General features: G+C 41.5%; 1 protein-coding gene across 2 annotated transcripts; it reads right to left on the reverse strand.

Annotated features, from left to right (window-relative positions):
- Nucleotides 1-2,942: 2,942 nt before the first annotated feature.
- Nucleotides 2,943-5,675, reverse strand: LOC307062536 (HMG box transcription factor BBX-like; the record flags this gene model as incomplete). 2 transcript variants are annotated; one of them, XM_079718275.1, is made up of 2 exons in its annotated part: nt 2,943-3,325; nt 3,476-5,675. In XM_079718275.1, the coding sequence occupies 2 exons, from the start codon at nt 5,673-5,675 to the stop codon at nt 2,943-2,945; spliced, it is 2,583 nt and encodes an 860-aa protein (XP_079574401.1). The 2 variants fall into 2 exon arrangements, with proteins under 2 accessions (XP_079574401.1, XP_079574400.1); XM_079718274.1 differs by having other exon boundaries at nt 2,943-5,675.
- Nucleotides 5,676-13,210: the final 7,535 nt, after the last annotated feature.

Below are 13,210 nucleotides of genomic sequence, written 5' to 3' on the forward strand. Positions count from 1 at the left end.
TAAAACAAAAGCAGAAGAGCATCATATTTTGGTTTGCTTGAGATATACATAAGGTGCAACAACTTTTTCTCTTGAGGAGGCTTGTGGGACAAATGTTAGTGTAGATGGTGTTTGCTGGCAGATGAAGGTACACACCATAGCAATAGGATTTTCCAAAATAAAAAAGAATGAGAGAAGTGAAATGAAAATGATAAATGGGGGAGGGTACTACATGTTGGTCTGCAATATGTGTGCTCACAAATGTTGTTACCTGAAAATACCAACACCCCTCTCCAGTGGATTCAGGGCATGAGAAAAGCACTATTTTTGAAATCAAGACATTACTCAGAGAAATGACAAGGTGAGTGTCGAAAAGACTATAAAGCTTTGCAGGATTTCTGCTACTCTCAGTGCCTAACCGCTTAAAAATTAAGCATGTCTACAAAAAGGTGGGTTGTTTTTTTTTTCTAAAGTATCTGAAAACAGTCGTATCCAGTAGGTTGCCCTCCACCCCGACCCCTGCCTAAGGGAAAAGCCACTGAGGTTTAGGAAAAGCACATCAAGTAAGATATATTAATCACATAGAAAAAAGTCATCTTTTGTTTTGCTTCTTTTTAAAAAGGGTCCCATGAATATACAGCACTCTGTTAAGGAACTCTAGTGAAACGTAATCAGAGGACTGGAGGAGAGGGCACTGGCAAAAATAGAGCTATTCTAACATGTTCTAGAGAATAACAAGTTAGTGCCACTGTCAAGGTGCATGTTCTGCACCAAACAATTTTTGTTGTTGATTTTATTTTTTTTTTGGATTTTAGCTAATTATAAGTTTTAAATCACTGCTAGCAAGTGGTCCAGAAACTCCAACAGCCACCAACACTGGGACCCAGCAATTTTCAAACATTCACTTTGTGTTTCGAAATTTAGAAAATATTAATACAACAGCATCATAGTAAAAATATCATGCTAAAATCTGGGGTTGCTCACCTGATTTATTTCTGTGTGAATGGGGCTAAGCTTCTGCCTCTGATTAACCTTGCTTACTAATTCCTTCTTCTTCCATGCCCACAAGGAATATGCATTTTTGAGGACACCGTTCCAATGCCCTGATGCCCTCTTTACCTGCTTTGAAAAAAAAAAAGCCCAAATCTCTCTGTTCTTTTTCAATTCTGTTAGTATGTTGTACATATTTTCCCGCACCGAAACTGAAGTAACATCTACAACCGTGAAAAGCTAAACCTAGTCAGTACTAATAGAGTCATTTTTTTGTATGGCTATTAGGTCAAATTACGATTAGAAAAAAAATCATCATTACAATTCAGTCAAGTATAAATAAGATAGCTAGATAAAACCTTGTAAACTGTCACCATTTAGAGATCTAATTCAAAAGTTTCCAACTTGAACTAACACTATCAAAATTCCGCCACTTTGAAAACCAGTAAAAAGTATTGCTGGAATCCAATAATTAAAATTTGGTAGTTTGTGCTGTGATGCAAGAGTGGGGAAATACTTTGTGCTATGGAACAAATACCCTGTAAAATCTGTAGCCGCCGACTAATTTTGATTTATCACTTTGCATCTGTTGCTAAGAAACAAGATACTGTGAACGTCAGGTGGTGGAGTCAATATGTTGAATGTTCTAAGCCAGTTAATCCAGTTGCACTGGAATATGTATAGTTGGTTTTATGTTCAAAAGCAACAAAACATGAAAAGGAAACAGGAAACTTGCAGGTGGATCTATAACTGCGAGTCCCACTCTGGTCAGGCACACCTCCCTCATCAATACCTCCGTAACCACAAAAACTCAAAATGGCTCTAAAAACCTGCAGTGCCAATTAGGCTGTGCATAGCAATTGCTACCCGTCCAGTCTGTCTGGGATGCATGTAAAAGGGCTGTAGCTCAAAGACCACACAAAGTGAGTGTGTCTTCAATGTGTTCTCAATAGTGAAGTAATACTAAGGTCACTTCTGAATACTATGTTTCTTTTTTTGTCTGTATGAACGATCCATTGGTCACTCAGACCCTTGTGTAAAAATAAAAGAATCCTCAAGGCATGAAAACATCAGTAATCTGTAATCTGCTGGACTCTTCCCCTGTCTGGGAAAATATTCGCCACAATTGGACCCAAGCAAATTCTTCTTGGTCACTCAAGGCTAAGAAACAAATTCTGCTGTAAGAACTGTAATTTTTCTTCTTCTCTCTCTTTCTCTTTTGGCCAGCAAACTACCACTCTGGTGGCAAATATAAAAGTGCAGAATAGATGGACCACAAGGCCGAGCATACACCGCTAACACTGGTACATCTGCCTGCCCGTGCTGTTTGGGAGTCTCTGGAAGAGGCTTTTTAATATTATTCTACAATATAAATGTAGGTATAACCTATTATATAAACCATCTTAGAACATAAACCTCCATGTACAAAAAAGATTAAGAATATCTAATAATAACTAGTGCAGTGTGTCAGTTTTTGTTTTTTTGTTTTTTGTTTGTGTTTGGAAAGAATAACTAGGTAATATATGAAACTAGTTTCACACTCTCTGGTTGGTAAAAGAGATGCTGGATGAGCTACAGTAAAGGCAGCCTTTTACCAAGTTACCACCTATTACCATCAAAAGCCTTCAATAGAAAGCAAAGCTCTAGGATCATCCCATTTCTGCTCATTATCAGACAGACAACATCACCCTCAAAGACTCTGGGTTCTGAAAGAACAAACTGGCCCAGGGTGCCAACTTCTGCTTCAAGTGAATCTGGGCCGTGTAGGGCAACAAGCACTTGTTTGCTGTCTATAGTTTCCACCACATGGACTCACTAGCATCTCTCAATAAAGACAAGGCTAGGGTAGTAGGTAAAGCACAATGTTTTACAATTAAAGGGCGCTTCACTGGTCAGCGCAAGAAATAAGTACAGGAGTCTGGGGCATTTCTTTTGGCTGTCCGTCATGGGTGAGCGGAGTGGATCTCTGACTTCTATGCATTTTCCACGGCAGCCACTCCGGCCAGCGCAGCGAGGCTGAAGAACGCAGACACGGCGGGCATCTCCGGGGTGCTGCTCCGCGTCTCCGTGGCCTCTTGGTTGTGTGAGCATTCGTCATTGCAGCCTGTCTCGGTCACCTTAACAAGACTCCTCTGCAGTTGTTCCTTTGGTTTGTCATCCAAAGTACCTCCTGCTGGTGATACCCGGCCATCTGCTGTCCTGACAAGGTGTGTGATCTTGGTTTTCCTTGCTTTTCTCTTTTGACTGCCCACCAAGGGTTCTTGCACTGTTGTTGGCTCTGGAGTGTTGGGAATGGATGGGGCATTTTTAACCTTATAAGCAGGCTCTGTGGTGTTTCTGTCTTCTGAAAATATGGCTTCTGTAGGGTGAATGGCAGCCAAGAAGAGTTGCTTGTTTGACCATTTATCCCCACTTCCTTTTTCCGGACCATTACGCTTCTCCTTTTTGTGCTTGTATTTGCTGACAATTTTGTGGAATAAGTTCTTTTTCTGAGACTGGAAAGGACCTTTGCTGGTTTGGGTCGGTTCTGAGGACATATGTCCAGTCTTCTTCTTTTTTCTTGGGACAGGTACACATTTCTCGTCAAATGTAACAGGACTATACTGAGGGAGGCTGTGGAATTTCTTTTCACATTCTTCACACAGCTTTGCTGAGCCAAGGAGAGAGTCTTCCTTTGCCTTTGTCTTCTTGAACTTCTTGCTTCCACTGGTCCCACTCTGGTGAAATGTCCAGCTTTCTTCATGCCAACACTCTTCATGATCAGAGGACTTTCCTTTTCCTGACCTTCGTTTCCCTCTGCCAACATTAGCTCGCAGAGACGTGAGCATACCCTCAGACACCAGGGTTTTATAAAGAGCACCTTTGCAAGACCTCTCAGATTTCCGGGAGCCACAAGTCTCTATTTTTCTGTGACACTCACTGTCCTCAGGCTTGGCCTGTCCCGATAGACTGGGTGGTAATGCAGCCTCCGTAGGGGTCAAAGGTTCTGCTTTTATACCCTCTGGTACCTCACCAGAAATGTTCTTGCTGGCAGAAATACTGATAAAATCTTGAGGTCTTGACTCTTGGCTGGTGTCTGAGGATTTCTCCTTTGACATTTTCTTCTCTCTTGATTTCACTCTCTTCTTTGGTGGCTTGGCATCCAAAATGCTTCCCTTGCCACTCGAGGATGTATGGACCTTCTTGCGAGGGGTATCTCCAAGCTTCTCGATGCCCCAGTCTCCCTTTGCAACAGCTTCAATGGTGTACATGACACTCTCGATATCAGATTCCGAGGACTGCCTCTTTTGGCAAGTCTGCTTGGGTGTGGATTTATCATTTCCATGTCGATCCATTTTGTTTTTCTTCTTTTTCTTTTTTAGCTTGTCTGGTTTGCTTAATGCTGTGGGATCCTCGATGATCCTAATGCCATGAGGATGGCACATGGGATCCTTTCTACTGGGAACATCGCTTATTATTATCTTGCTACTGCCAGAGTAAGAAAAATCAGGGAAGTGACTACATTTTTGATCGTCTTCTAATTCTTCCTTTTTAATTGCTTTAGGAGCTTCCATTTCTATACCCATTATATCATCCATTCGCAGCTCCTCAAAATTTCGTAATTCCTTAGAATCTCTTACATTTTCCTTAGCTGATTTTTCAAATTCTGCTTCTTTCTGGAACCTGGCTTCATCGATTTTCTCCATTTTCATTTCTCTTTCTTCCTTGCCCTTCTCCAATTCTTGAATTCTTCCGCCATCTGATTCTTTGGCTTTTATTAGCTTTGATTCTTCCATTTTCACCCCCTCTGATGCCAGGCACATCTCTGCCAGTTGAAAGAGGGCAGACTTTCCACAGCGTTTTACAGGTTCAGCACCGCCCAACTGTGAAGTCTTCGAACAAATCTCTGCAAACTGAAACAAGGCTGATGCTTGACATTGTTTTGACGGAACATCAGGGTGGGAGGTACCTGAAGATATCTCGGCAAACTGAAATAATGGTGACTTCTGACGCAATTCAGAGGATTCTGAAACATCAGGCCTGCAAGTGCCAGAGGATATCTCTGGTGTCCCAAGAACATGTTCTGCAGCTAAAAGCAGCATGCTCAGGCCTCCCATTTGAGTAGGATCAGCCATCCCAAAGTTAAGCTGAGGCATTTCTTCAGGCTTTGTTTTCTTGGGGCTTGGCAAGGCTCTTGAAGAGTCAGATGGGAAGGCCCATAGTTTCTCCCGTGGATTGACAGTGGATGTTGGGGATTTCACAGGCTTGTTTGTGGTAGCACACCATTTGTAGCCAGGATTTGCTTTCATAAATGCATGTTTATACTCCTTGGCCATGTCTGTGTATTTCTGCTTTTCCTTTGGATCGAGAACAGCCCACCAATCAGCTAGTATCTTGGTAGCACCTCGGTTATCAAGCCTGGGGTGTTCCTGACGTACAAGAGAGCGATGACGTTTGCAAAATAAGAGAAATGCATTCATTGGTCTCCGGGCTCGCTGTTCTGGTGATTCATCATCTTCAGTTTCACCATCTTGCTCTAGACCAGCAGCCCCAAGAAGTTGAACCTTATCAATATCCTCCTCTTCGTCTTCCTCTTCTTCCTCTTCTGAAAAGTCAAGAAGTTGCTTTGCTAGCAATGGATGCCACTGAAGGCACTTTCGTTTTGGTCCTTTTCCAGCTCCTTCTCCTTCTGTGGAATAATCTTTATTTCTATTACCACCTTTCATTGCTCTGACCGGTCAAGTCAAGACTTTCCATCGTGATTTCAATGGAACATCAGAACTTCCAGCTTCTGTGATGCAGCAGAATTCCAGGAAGGCAAACGGAAAGTACACAGGGAGGAAGATGAACTGCGGCAAAGCCTGTGTCATATGATACTGACTTCGCGGGTTCGCCGGGCGCGAGGGCGTGTGTGTGGCTCGCCCTCAGCGGCCAGTCAGGGGTTCTCTATGGGAAAGTGGAGAGAGAGGAGCTCGCGGAGCCGCTCTGCCTCCGCTTCACTGCACACTCCAATATTCTGAGTTTTAAAGAGTGACTCTCATAACCAATAAGGACCTACTCTATGGCACAGGGAACTATACTCAATATTTGGTAATAACCTATAATGGAAAAGAATCTGAAGAAGAATATATATATATGAATCACTGTGCTGTACACCTAAAACTAACACAACATTGTAAATCAACTATACTTCAACTAAAAATGATTAATTAATTAATCTAATTAAATACAATTTCTTCCCTAAAAAAATAAGAATGACTCTCAACTCTTCTAAACATATAAACTATTTTCTTAAACCTTAATCCACCCACTCCTGACACGTTAGGACCTGAGGCAAGACTGCGCTGTGCTGGAGGCTGAGGCCCTGCCCTCCAGCTCTGGGTCTGCCCCGTGTCCTGTAGGGCCTTGCTTACGGGACGGAACGTGGACGCCCAGCCACGTAGCCAAGCTCCCGCCTCCCCTGCTGCACACAGATGAGCTTGGTCCCCTGGGGCCTGCAAGTGTCACATCTGTGGCTGGGCTCGTCTTCTAGACCATGGTCGTCACCTGGAAGCTTCTTAGAAATGCAGAATCTCAGGTCCCACCCAGACCTACTGAACAGTAGTCTACTTTTTCATAAAATCTCTAGGTGACTTATGTGCAAGTTAGAGCTTGAGAGCCTTTGCTCTCACGTGGGAGGCTGAGGTCAGAGGCACCCATCTCTTACGTTTAAGAGACGCCCTGTTAAAATGCTTTGTTCGTCTTCTGACCTCTGAAGGACTTGAGAAGATACTGGCCAATGATCAGTTCTGTTCAATTCCTTGTTGGACTTAAGGTACATTCCAAACTATAGTTGATTTTTCCTCTTATAAATTTTTTGCGGTCAGGTAATTTTCCTTAAGCTGTTTTCTTAGTTGGAATGCACCCCACCCACCCTACTCTGTCAATATCACCCGCATCAGGGTGGCCACCTCTTCCGTGAAGCCCACCGCAATACCCCAAAGAAAGAGCTTCCGTTCTGACCCCATCCTCCTTAGTTGAAAACTCTGGTAGCCCATTCACTGGGTCTGCTCTGGTTATACAACTGAAGCCTCCACGAGACAATCAGCTCCCTGACATAGGAGCTGAGTCCCATTCAGATTTAGATTCTTCATTACCCATAGCTGAGTCTATTAGATTTTAAATAAACATGTGAAATTAAATCTGCCTCTCTTAAGTTTATTTTTGTGGCCCCTGCAATTCTCTGCTTGTGCCAGAAAGGAGATTAAAATAGCCCTGCAATTTTAATGAAGGTAGGTTTTACTCCTGGGTCTTACCACATTTAGGAAAGTGTATACATTTTGTACTTTCATGCAAAATTGTGCTTGGCACCGACCTGGTGGTCACGAAGGGAAGCAAGGGTGTTCTTCGATGAGAATTCTTGGGCAGCTGGGTCTAGTTCTGTCAGTGAACAGTATTCAAATGGAGGAATTGCTTTAGTTTGGAAAGTAGACCTCAGATATAGGAGGAATAGAGCAGAAGAAAAAGGAACTTATGAAAAACGGAATACAGAAGTGTAAAGGAAAGGTAAATTTCTATGACTGGCCCAGTCTTCTGGCTCTCTGTGTCCATGGATCATAACTGGGGAGTCATGGGAGTGCAGAGAGGGGGCAGGAACTTGCAACGGGGAGTCTGTGCTCTAGTTTTGGCTCTTCTGCTAATTAACTGAGCACCTGAGAAGCTCACTAAATATTTGTTGGTCTCTGTGGTCACATCTGAAATATGAACAGTTGGTCAATGCTTCTTAACCAGAGAAGAAAGCTAGAAAAATGGGGGCGGGGGGGTAGGGGGTCTTGTTTAAAGACACGTGGCCAGGTGGGACACCCAGAAATGCGTATTTGCTGGGTTTGTGATGGGCCCCAAGTATGAGGTGCCTTTCTGATATTCAGTTCTGGTTAAGCATCAGTAAATCAGATGCTCTCTTAACATTCCTTCTAGCTCAAATATTCCCCGATTTCATGACTACCAGCCCCGTAGTGAATGCATGGTTAGGAGTCTACGTGTCTGGCAGACACTGCTGGTTGTACCACTCTTCCTTTAGGAACAAAACCCAAAGTTTTTGCTCCGCACACGCCTCTCAGAATAACTATTACATTTCCCAGCTTTCCTTTGGGTATGTCCGTGGACTAAATTCTGGCCAAAGGGAAGTGGTGAGTGTAGGTTCTGGGAGCGCTCTTAAAAGACAGAGGTGTGCCCTCTTGCTTCTTCTTGCTGACAGGCATGCATAGATGATAGTGGAAGATGGGCCAGCTGGGTCAGTGCCGGACATGGGAGCTGCCATAGAAGATGGGAGGGAACCAAGACAGTGTGGCCTGGGTCCAGGACACCAGGGAGTCGTGTCAGGAGGGAACTTCCTACCCCCAGGCTTCCTTTATGTGTGAGAGAAAGACATTATCATCTAGTTAAAGTAACTGCAATTTTGCTCTTACTCTTTCTTTCAGCCAAACCCATTTTAAACTAAAACAATATGGAGCATGAAAAAGACTTTACGGACTCCAGTTATGCTTCCCAATCTTCATGTCAGCACGAATTGGAATGTCTGTTTACTGTGGCTTCTTGTTTTCTACTTCTGTAAATGTAGTATGTTTATAAGATGGAGAATACTATTGTCTTTTACAGAGAGCACTTCTTTCACAGCCAGAAATTGATGGAGAGGTATCACAATTTTAGGAAGCACAGTTTTCTTTTTATGATTTTATCTTATTCTCTACAAACATATATTATTTCCTTAGCATATGCCATACATATATATATGTATATATATATATATATAATTTTTGCCCTCAAAAATGGTCAGTCACCATTAATTTTGTGTGAAATTTGGTAGGACCTGAACTACAGTGAAATACCAAGAACTGCCATTTAAATTACATATTATTGCTAATAATTGTTATGATTGGCAATAAGCAAACATGTGGTGTTGAGTTTTTTAAACGCTTCTACATTTTTTTTGAAAGTTTGGGCTTTGACAAGAGCTCATTAGGAAAAACCCTTTAATTCTTTTCCTTCTTATTTATACTTGAACAAAAATGCACACCTCCACACACCATATATGTATACAATAATGGAATTTGTTTCTTGTGAACTTGCATTTAGCCTGTGAAAATTACCTTTAATGACTTTGAAAGATATTGTGCTTTTTGCACATTTTAAGTTTCTGATGGGGGACAGGGATGAGGGGCAGTGATGGGAGGATGGTGAAAGAAAAATTATATATATACATATACATATATATATATATATATATATATATATATATATATATATATATATATATAATTCAGAGCATAAGACCTGCAAAATTCTGGGATTAAAAGTCATGTGAATAATCGTTTCCATTTCCAAACCTCTCTTAATAAATAATGGTAAAATGCCACAGTAGATATTTCAGGCTATTTAATAAAACTCTCCTTCTCTGTCTCTCTGTCTCCTTTCTCTCATACACACACACACACACACACACAGCACACCCCAAAACAAACTCATTCTCACATACAGAATAGAAACTAAACCAAATCAAACCATAGAGAAAGATGATTGGGTGGGGAAAGGAAACGGGGACTCTTATGAAGAGCTCTCTCTGTTTACCTTCATTCCTCTCATCCGGGTCAGTGTAGATGGAAGCCAGAGTAAAGAGGGAAAAGATAACAAAAGCCAATAAAATGAATGCCATTTCCAGGTTGGTAAACGGAAGCTCCATGAAAGACCACAAACTTCTTCACCTGCAATACAAAGCAGACACTGGCTTAGTATACCCTGGTCCAGAGAGAACTTGTTGAGTAATTATTTATTGTAGAATGAGATTTACTAAGACTTTTTAAGATACTTCTGTGCACCTGGAACAACACACCTGGCACTAGCAGAAATGGAGGGTGCTCTCGTTTTTTGAAATTTGGCATCAGTCTTGGTGTAATTGAACTTAGACTTTGCTGTGTCCATTGGAGGAGAACATGGGAGTCTGAATGGCAGAGTCAATTTATGTTTTATGAGTTTTTTGGACAAAACCCTGGGAGTAAAGATAGAGTATATTTCATATCATGAAGGAGAAAATAATGTTGGTTTCTATCTCACTAACCACACCCAGGTTCAGAGTAATGTTCTTGTGCCTGAAGTTAGCCAGTGTTTGCCAACCAGGTGATAAATCTACAACTGAAGCAATTTTTAGTGAAGAAACCATAGTCTTCAGAGTAGCTGGATCAAACTCAACCCAAATAAAGATAAATGTGTTAACAATTCAACCATGAGAACTTCCAATCTCAGACTCGAAAAAGGAGAGCTCATGTGTCTAGAAAGGAAAGCATAGTTCCATTGGGGGGAAAGGATAACATCTAGTTGGAAATAACCTCTGTCTTTCTGTCTTTCAATGTTTACTACATAAATGTAAAATATTTAAAACACTGCAGACATATGTGGGAATGTTATCATTTTAAGAAGACCCAAAGAAAGACATTTCACATCTTTCCACTGCAACTCATTCCAAATTCCTTATTTACTGTCTATTTTAGGGAAATAACTTCTTGGGGTCTTTCACCTAAGGGTTCAGTCTCCTTTAAATATATTTTTTAAATGACTTCATCATACCCTGTAGTTGAGAGACAAGATTTGAGGTGGGAGTTAGGCTTGCTCTCTTTCCTAGTTGCAGTCTTCCAGTGTTGCTCTAGCAAAACAGAGGTGGGTGAGGGGATAATTAGTTCTTTAAAATCTGCTGGTTTTGAACAGATTTCTGATTCTTTTTTTTTTCTTTTGGACATACTTCTTACAATTGACAATAGTTTGGGGGATATTGATCAGAAGTCTGTAGCTTTTCGTAGGTTTGTAGGACAGAAAATTAGACATGGAATTTATGTGTCATAGGTATGCACATTTTAAGATATAAAGAATACTACCGGGGCTTCCCTGGTGGCGCAGTGGTTGAGAATCCGCCTGCCAATGCAGGGGACACGGGTTCGAGCCCTGGTCTGGGAAGATCCCACATGCCGTGGAGCAACTAGGCCCGTGAGCCACAACTACTGAGCCTGCGCGTCTGGAGCTTGTGCTCTGCAACAAGAGAGGCTGCGACCGTGAGAGGCCCGCGCACTGTGATGAAGAGAGGCCCACGCTCGCCGCAACTAGAGAAAGCCACGCACAGAAACGAAGACCCAACACAGCCAAAAATAAATTAATTAAATTAAAAAAAAAAAAAAGAATACTACCAAGGGGGTTAAGATGTATCTTGGAAATTTTTCACATCAGTGCACATTGGTCGAGCTTATTCTGGTTACTGGAAGCTGAGCATTCTAGAGTATGGCTCTACTGTCATTTAACCACTCATATTGATGGGAATTTGGGTTCCTTCTAATTTTTTGTCATTGCCAACAATGCAGCAGAAAATATTTCTTTGTAAATATAAATTTGCACACAGGTACACATATCTCTAGGAAAGATTTATAGAAGTAGAACTGCTGGATGTATAAACTTTTGAAATGTTCCTTCACAAATTTCCCTGAAATTTACAACCTTATCAGTACTATATGTAAAGAACTGGTTCCCAAATCCTTCCTCAACACTCCCTCTTTCGGTTTCCCCCCCCCAATTTGAAGTTAAAAATACTATCTCATGTTTAAATTGGCTTTTCCCTGATTTCTAGTGAGGTTGAACATTTTTTTATGTGTTGATTTATTATTTATACAGTTTGCTCTGTGAATAACTTGTCTTTATCTTTTGCCCAGTTTTAAACTGGGCATTTGTAATTTTCTCACTGATTTGTAGACACTCATTATAAACTTTGGATAAAAAATTCCTTTCAGGGCTTCCCTGGTGGCGCAGTGGTTGAGAGTCCGCCTGCCGATGCAGGGGACGCGGGTTCGTCCCTAGGTGAAGTAGGTGAAGCTTCCTTGCCCAGTCAAGATTTCTGTTGGGCTACATGTTTTTCTACAGTGACTGATTTCTGTTCTTATTTGGACTCATATTTGCAAAGAAGCACTATATGTTATGTTTCAACTTTAAATTTTAAAATACATCATATGGTCCAGAACAAAAGCAATGTTCTTAAGTACCTCTGAATGGTCAAAGGTAGATGATCTAAGTAAATTCAGTTAGGGATCAAAAGAGCCAGACTTCTTCCAGTGAGAAGAACTGAACTGACAGTCTTTGAAAATCTTTCTCTGGAGACTTCTTACAATAACAGGGAAAAATGTGGGTTCTTGGTCAGTTTCTCAATAAATACAATTTCCTGAAATATCTCAGGGCTTTGTCATACCTTATACCCTTTTCAACAAAGAAAGTTGTCTTAACTATTCCCTTATAAAAAGGCATAGAGTAAGAGAATTGAGAATGTTAATTACAAATGAGATAGTGGATTTACAAACTATTAAGAGCTGCAGAACTCTTGCAATACTAAAATATTCTGAGTTTTTTTGTTTTGTTTTGTTTTGTTTGCGGTACGCAGGCCTCTCACTGCTGTGGCCTCTCCTGTTGTGGAGCACGGGCTCCAGACGCGTAGGCTCAGCAGCCACGGCTCACGGGCCCAGCCACTCCACGGCATGTAGGATCTTCCCGGACCGGGGCACGAACCCGCGTCCCCTGCATCAGCAGGTGGGCTCTCAACCACTGCGCCACCAGGGAAGCCAAATATTCTGATTTTTTATTAAATATTTTTTATTCAGTTTTAAGATCACAGTTAAAGTACTTTAGCATGTTATACACATGACTTACATGTGCAAGTTTTAGAAATATCAAATTACGTATAAGATTTTGAGGAAAGAAATTATATAAACGTGTAGATTGACTTTTACGACACATACATCTAAGAAAGCAATAATTCTGTTGTACCATTAAGTGGAAATCATTTATTACATGGCATGTTTACCCCAGCTCTAAAGAGAACCAAGGCAATTTCTGAAAGCAAGAAAAATGAGCCATTCGGTCATGCTGAAACCTGTCAATAGACTTAAGACCTGGTGGTCAAATGAATCTGTGGTTAATTTATAATAGGTAAGTAAGCAATTCAAACCTATGGGAAAAGTTCATAATCTGGTAATGTGGACTCTCAGGTGGTTTTTATTCCTTTTCGACAGATTCCTGAGAGCAAGCCATGAATGCTAAGGAAATGAGAAACATGTTGCCGAGCATGTGCTGAGCTCCAGATCACAAACCTCCCCCACCCCAGTTCTGCCGCTACGAGCTGAGGCACTAAAGTGAGGTGTCAGTGGACGTGAGCACTCCCCTGAGGCCGCCAGGGGAGGTCATGGTTAGTCCACCAAAC

Source organism: Hyperoodon ampullatus (genome assembly GCF_949752795.1).
Source record: "Hyperoodon ampullatus genome assembly, chromosome: 1".
In the NCBI taxonomy this organism is placed as follows: domain Eukaryota; kingdom Metazoa; phylum Chordata; class Mammalia; order Artiodactyla; family Ziphiidae; genus Hyperoodon; species Hyperoodon ampullatus.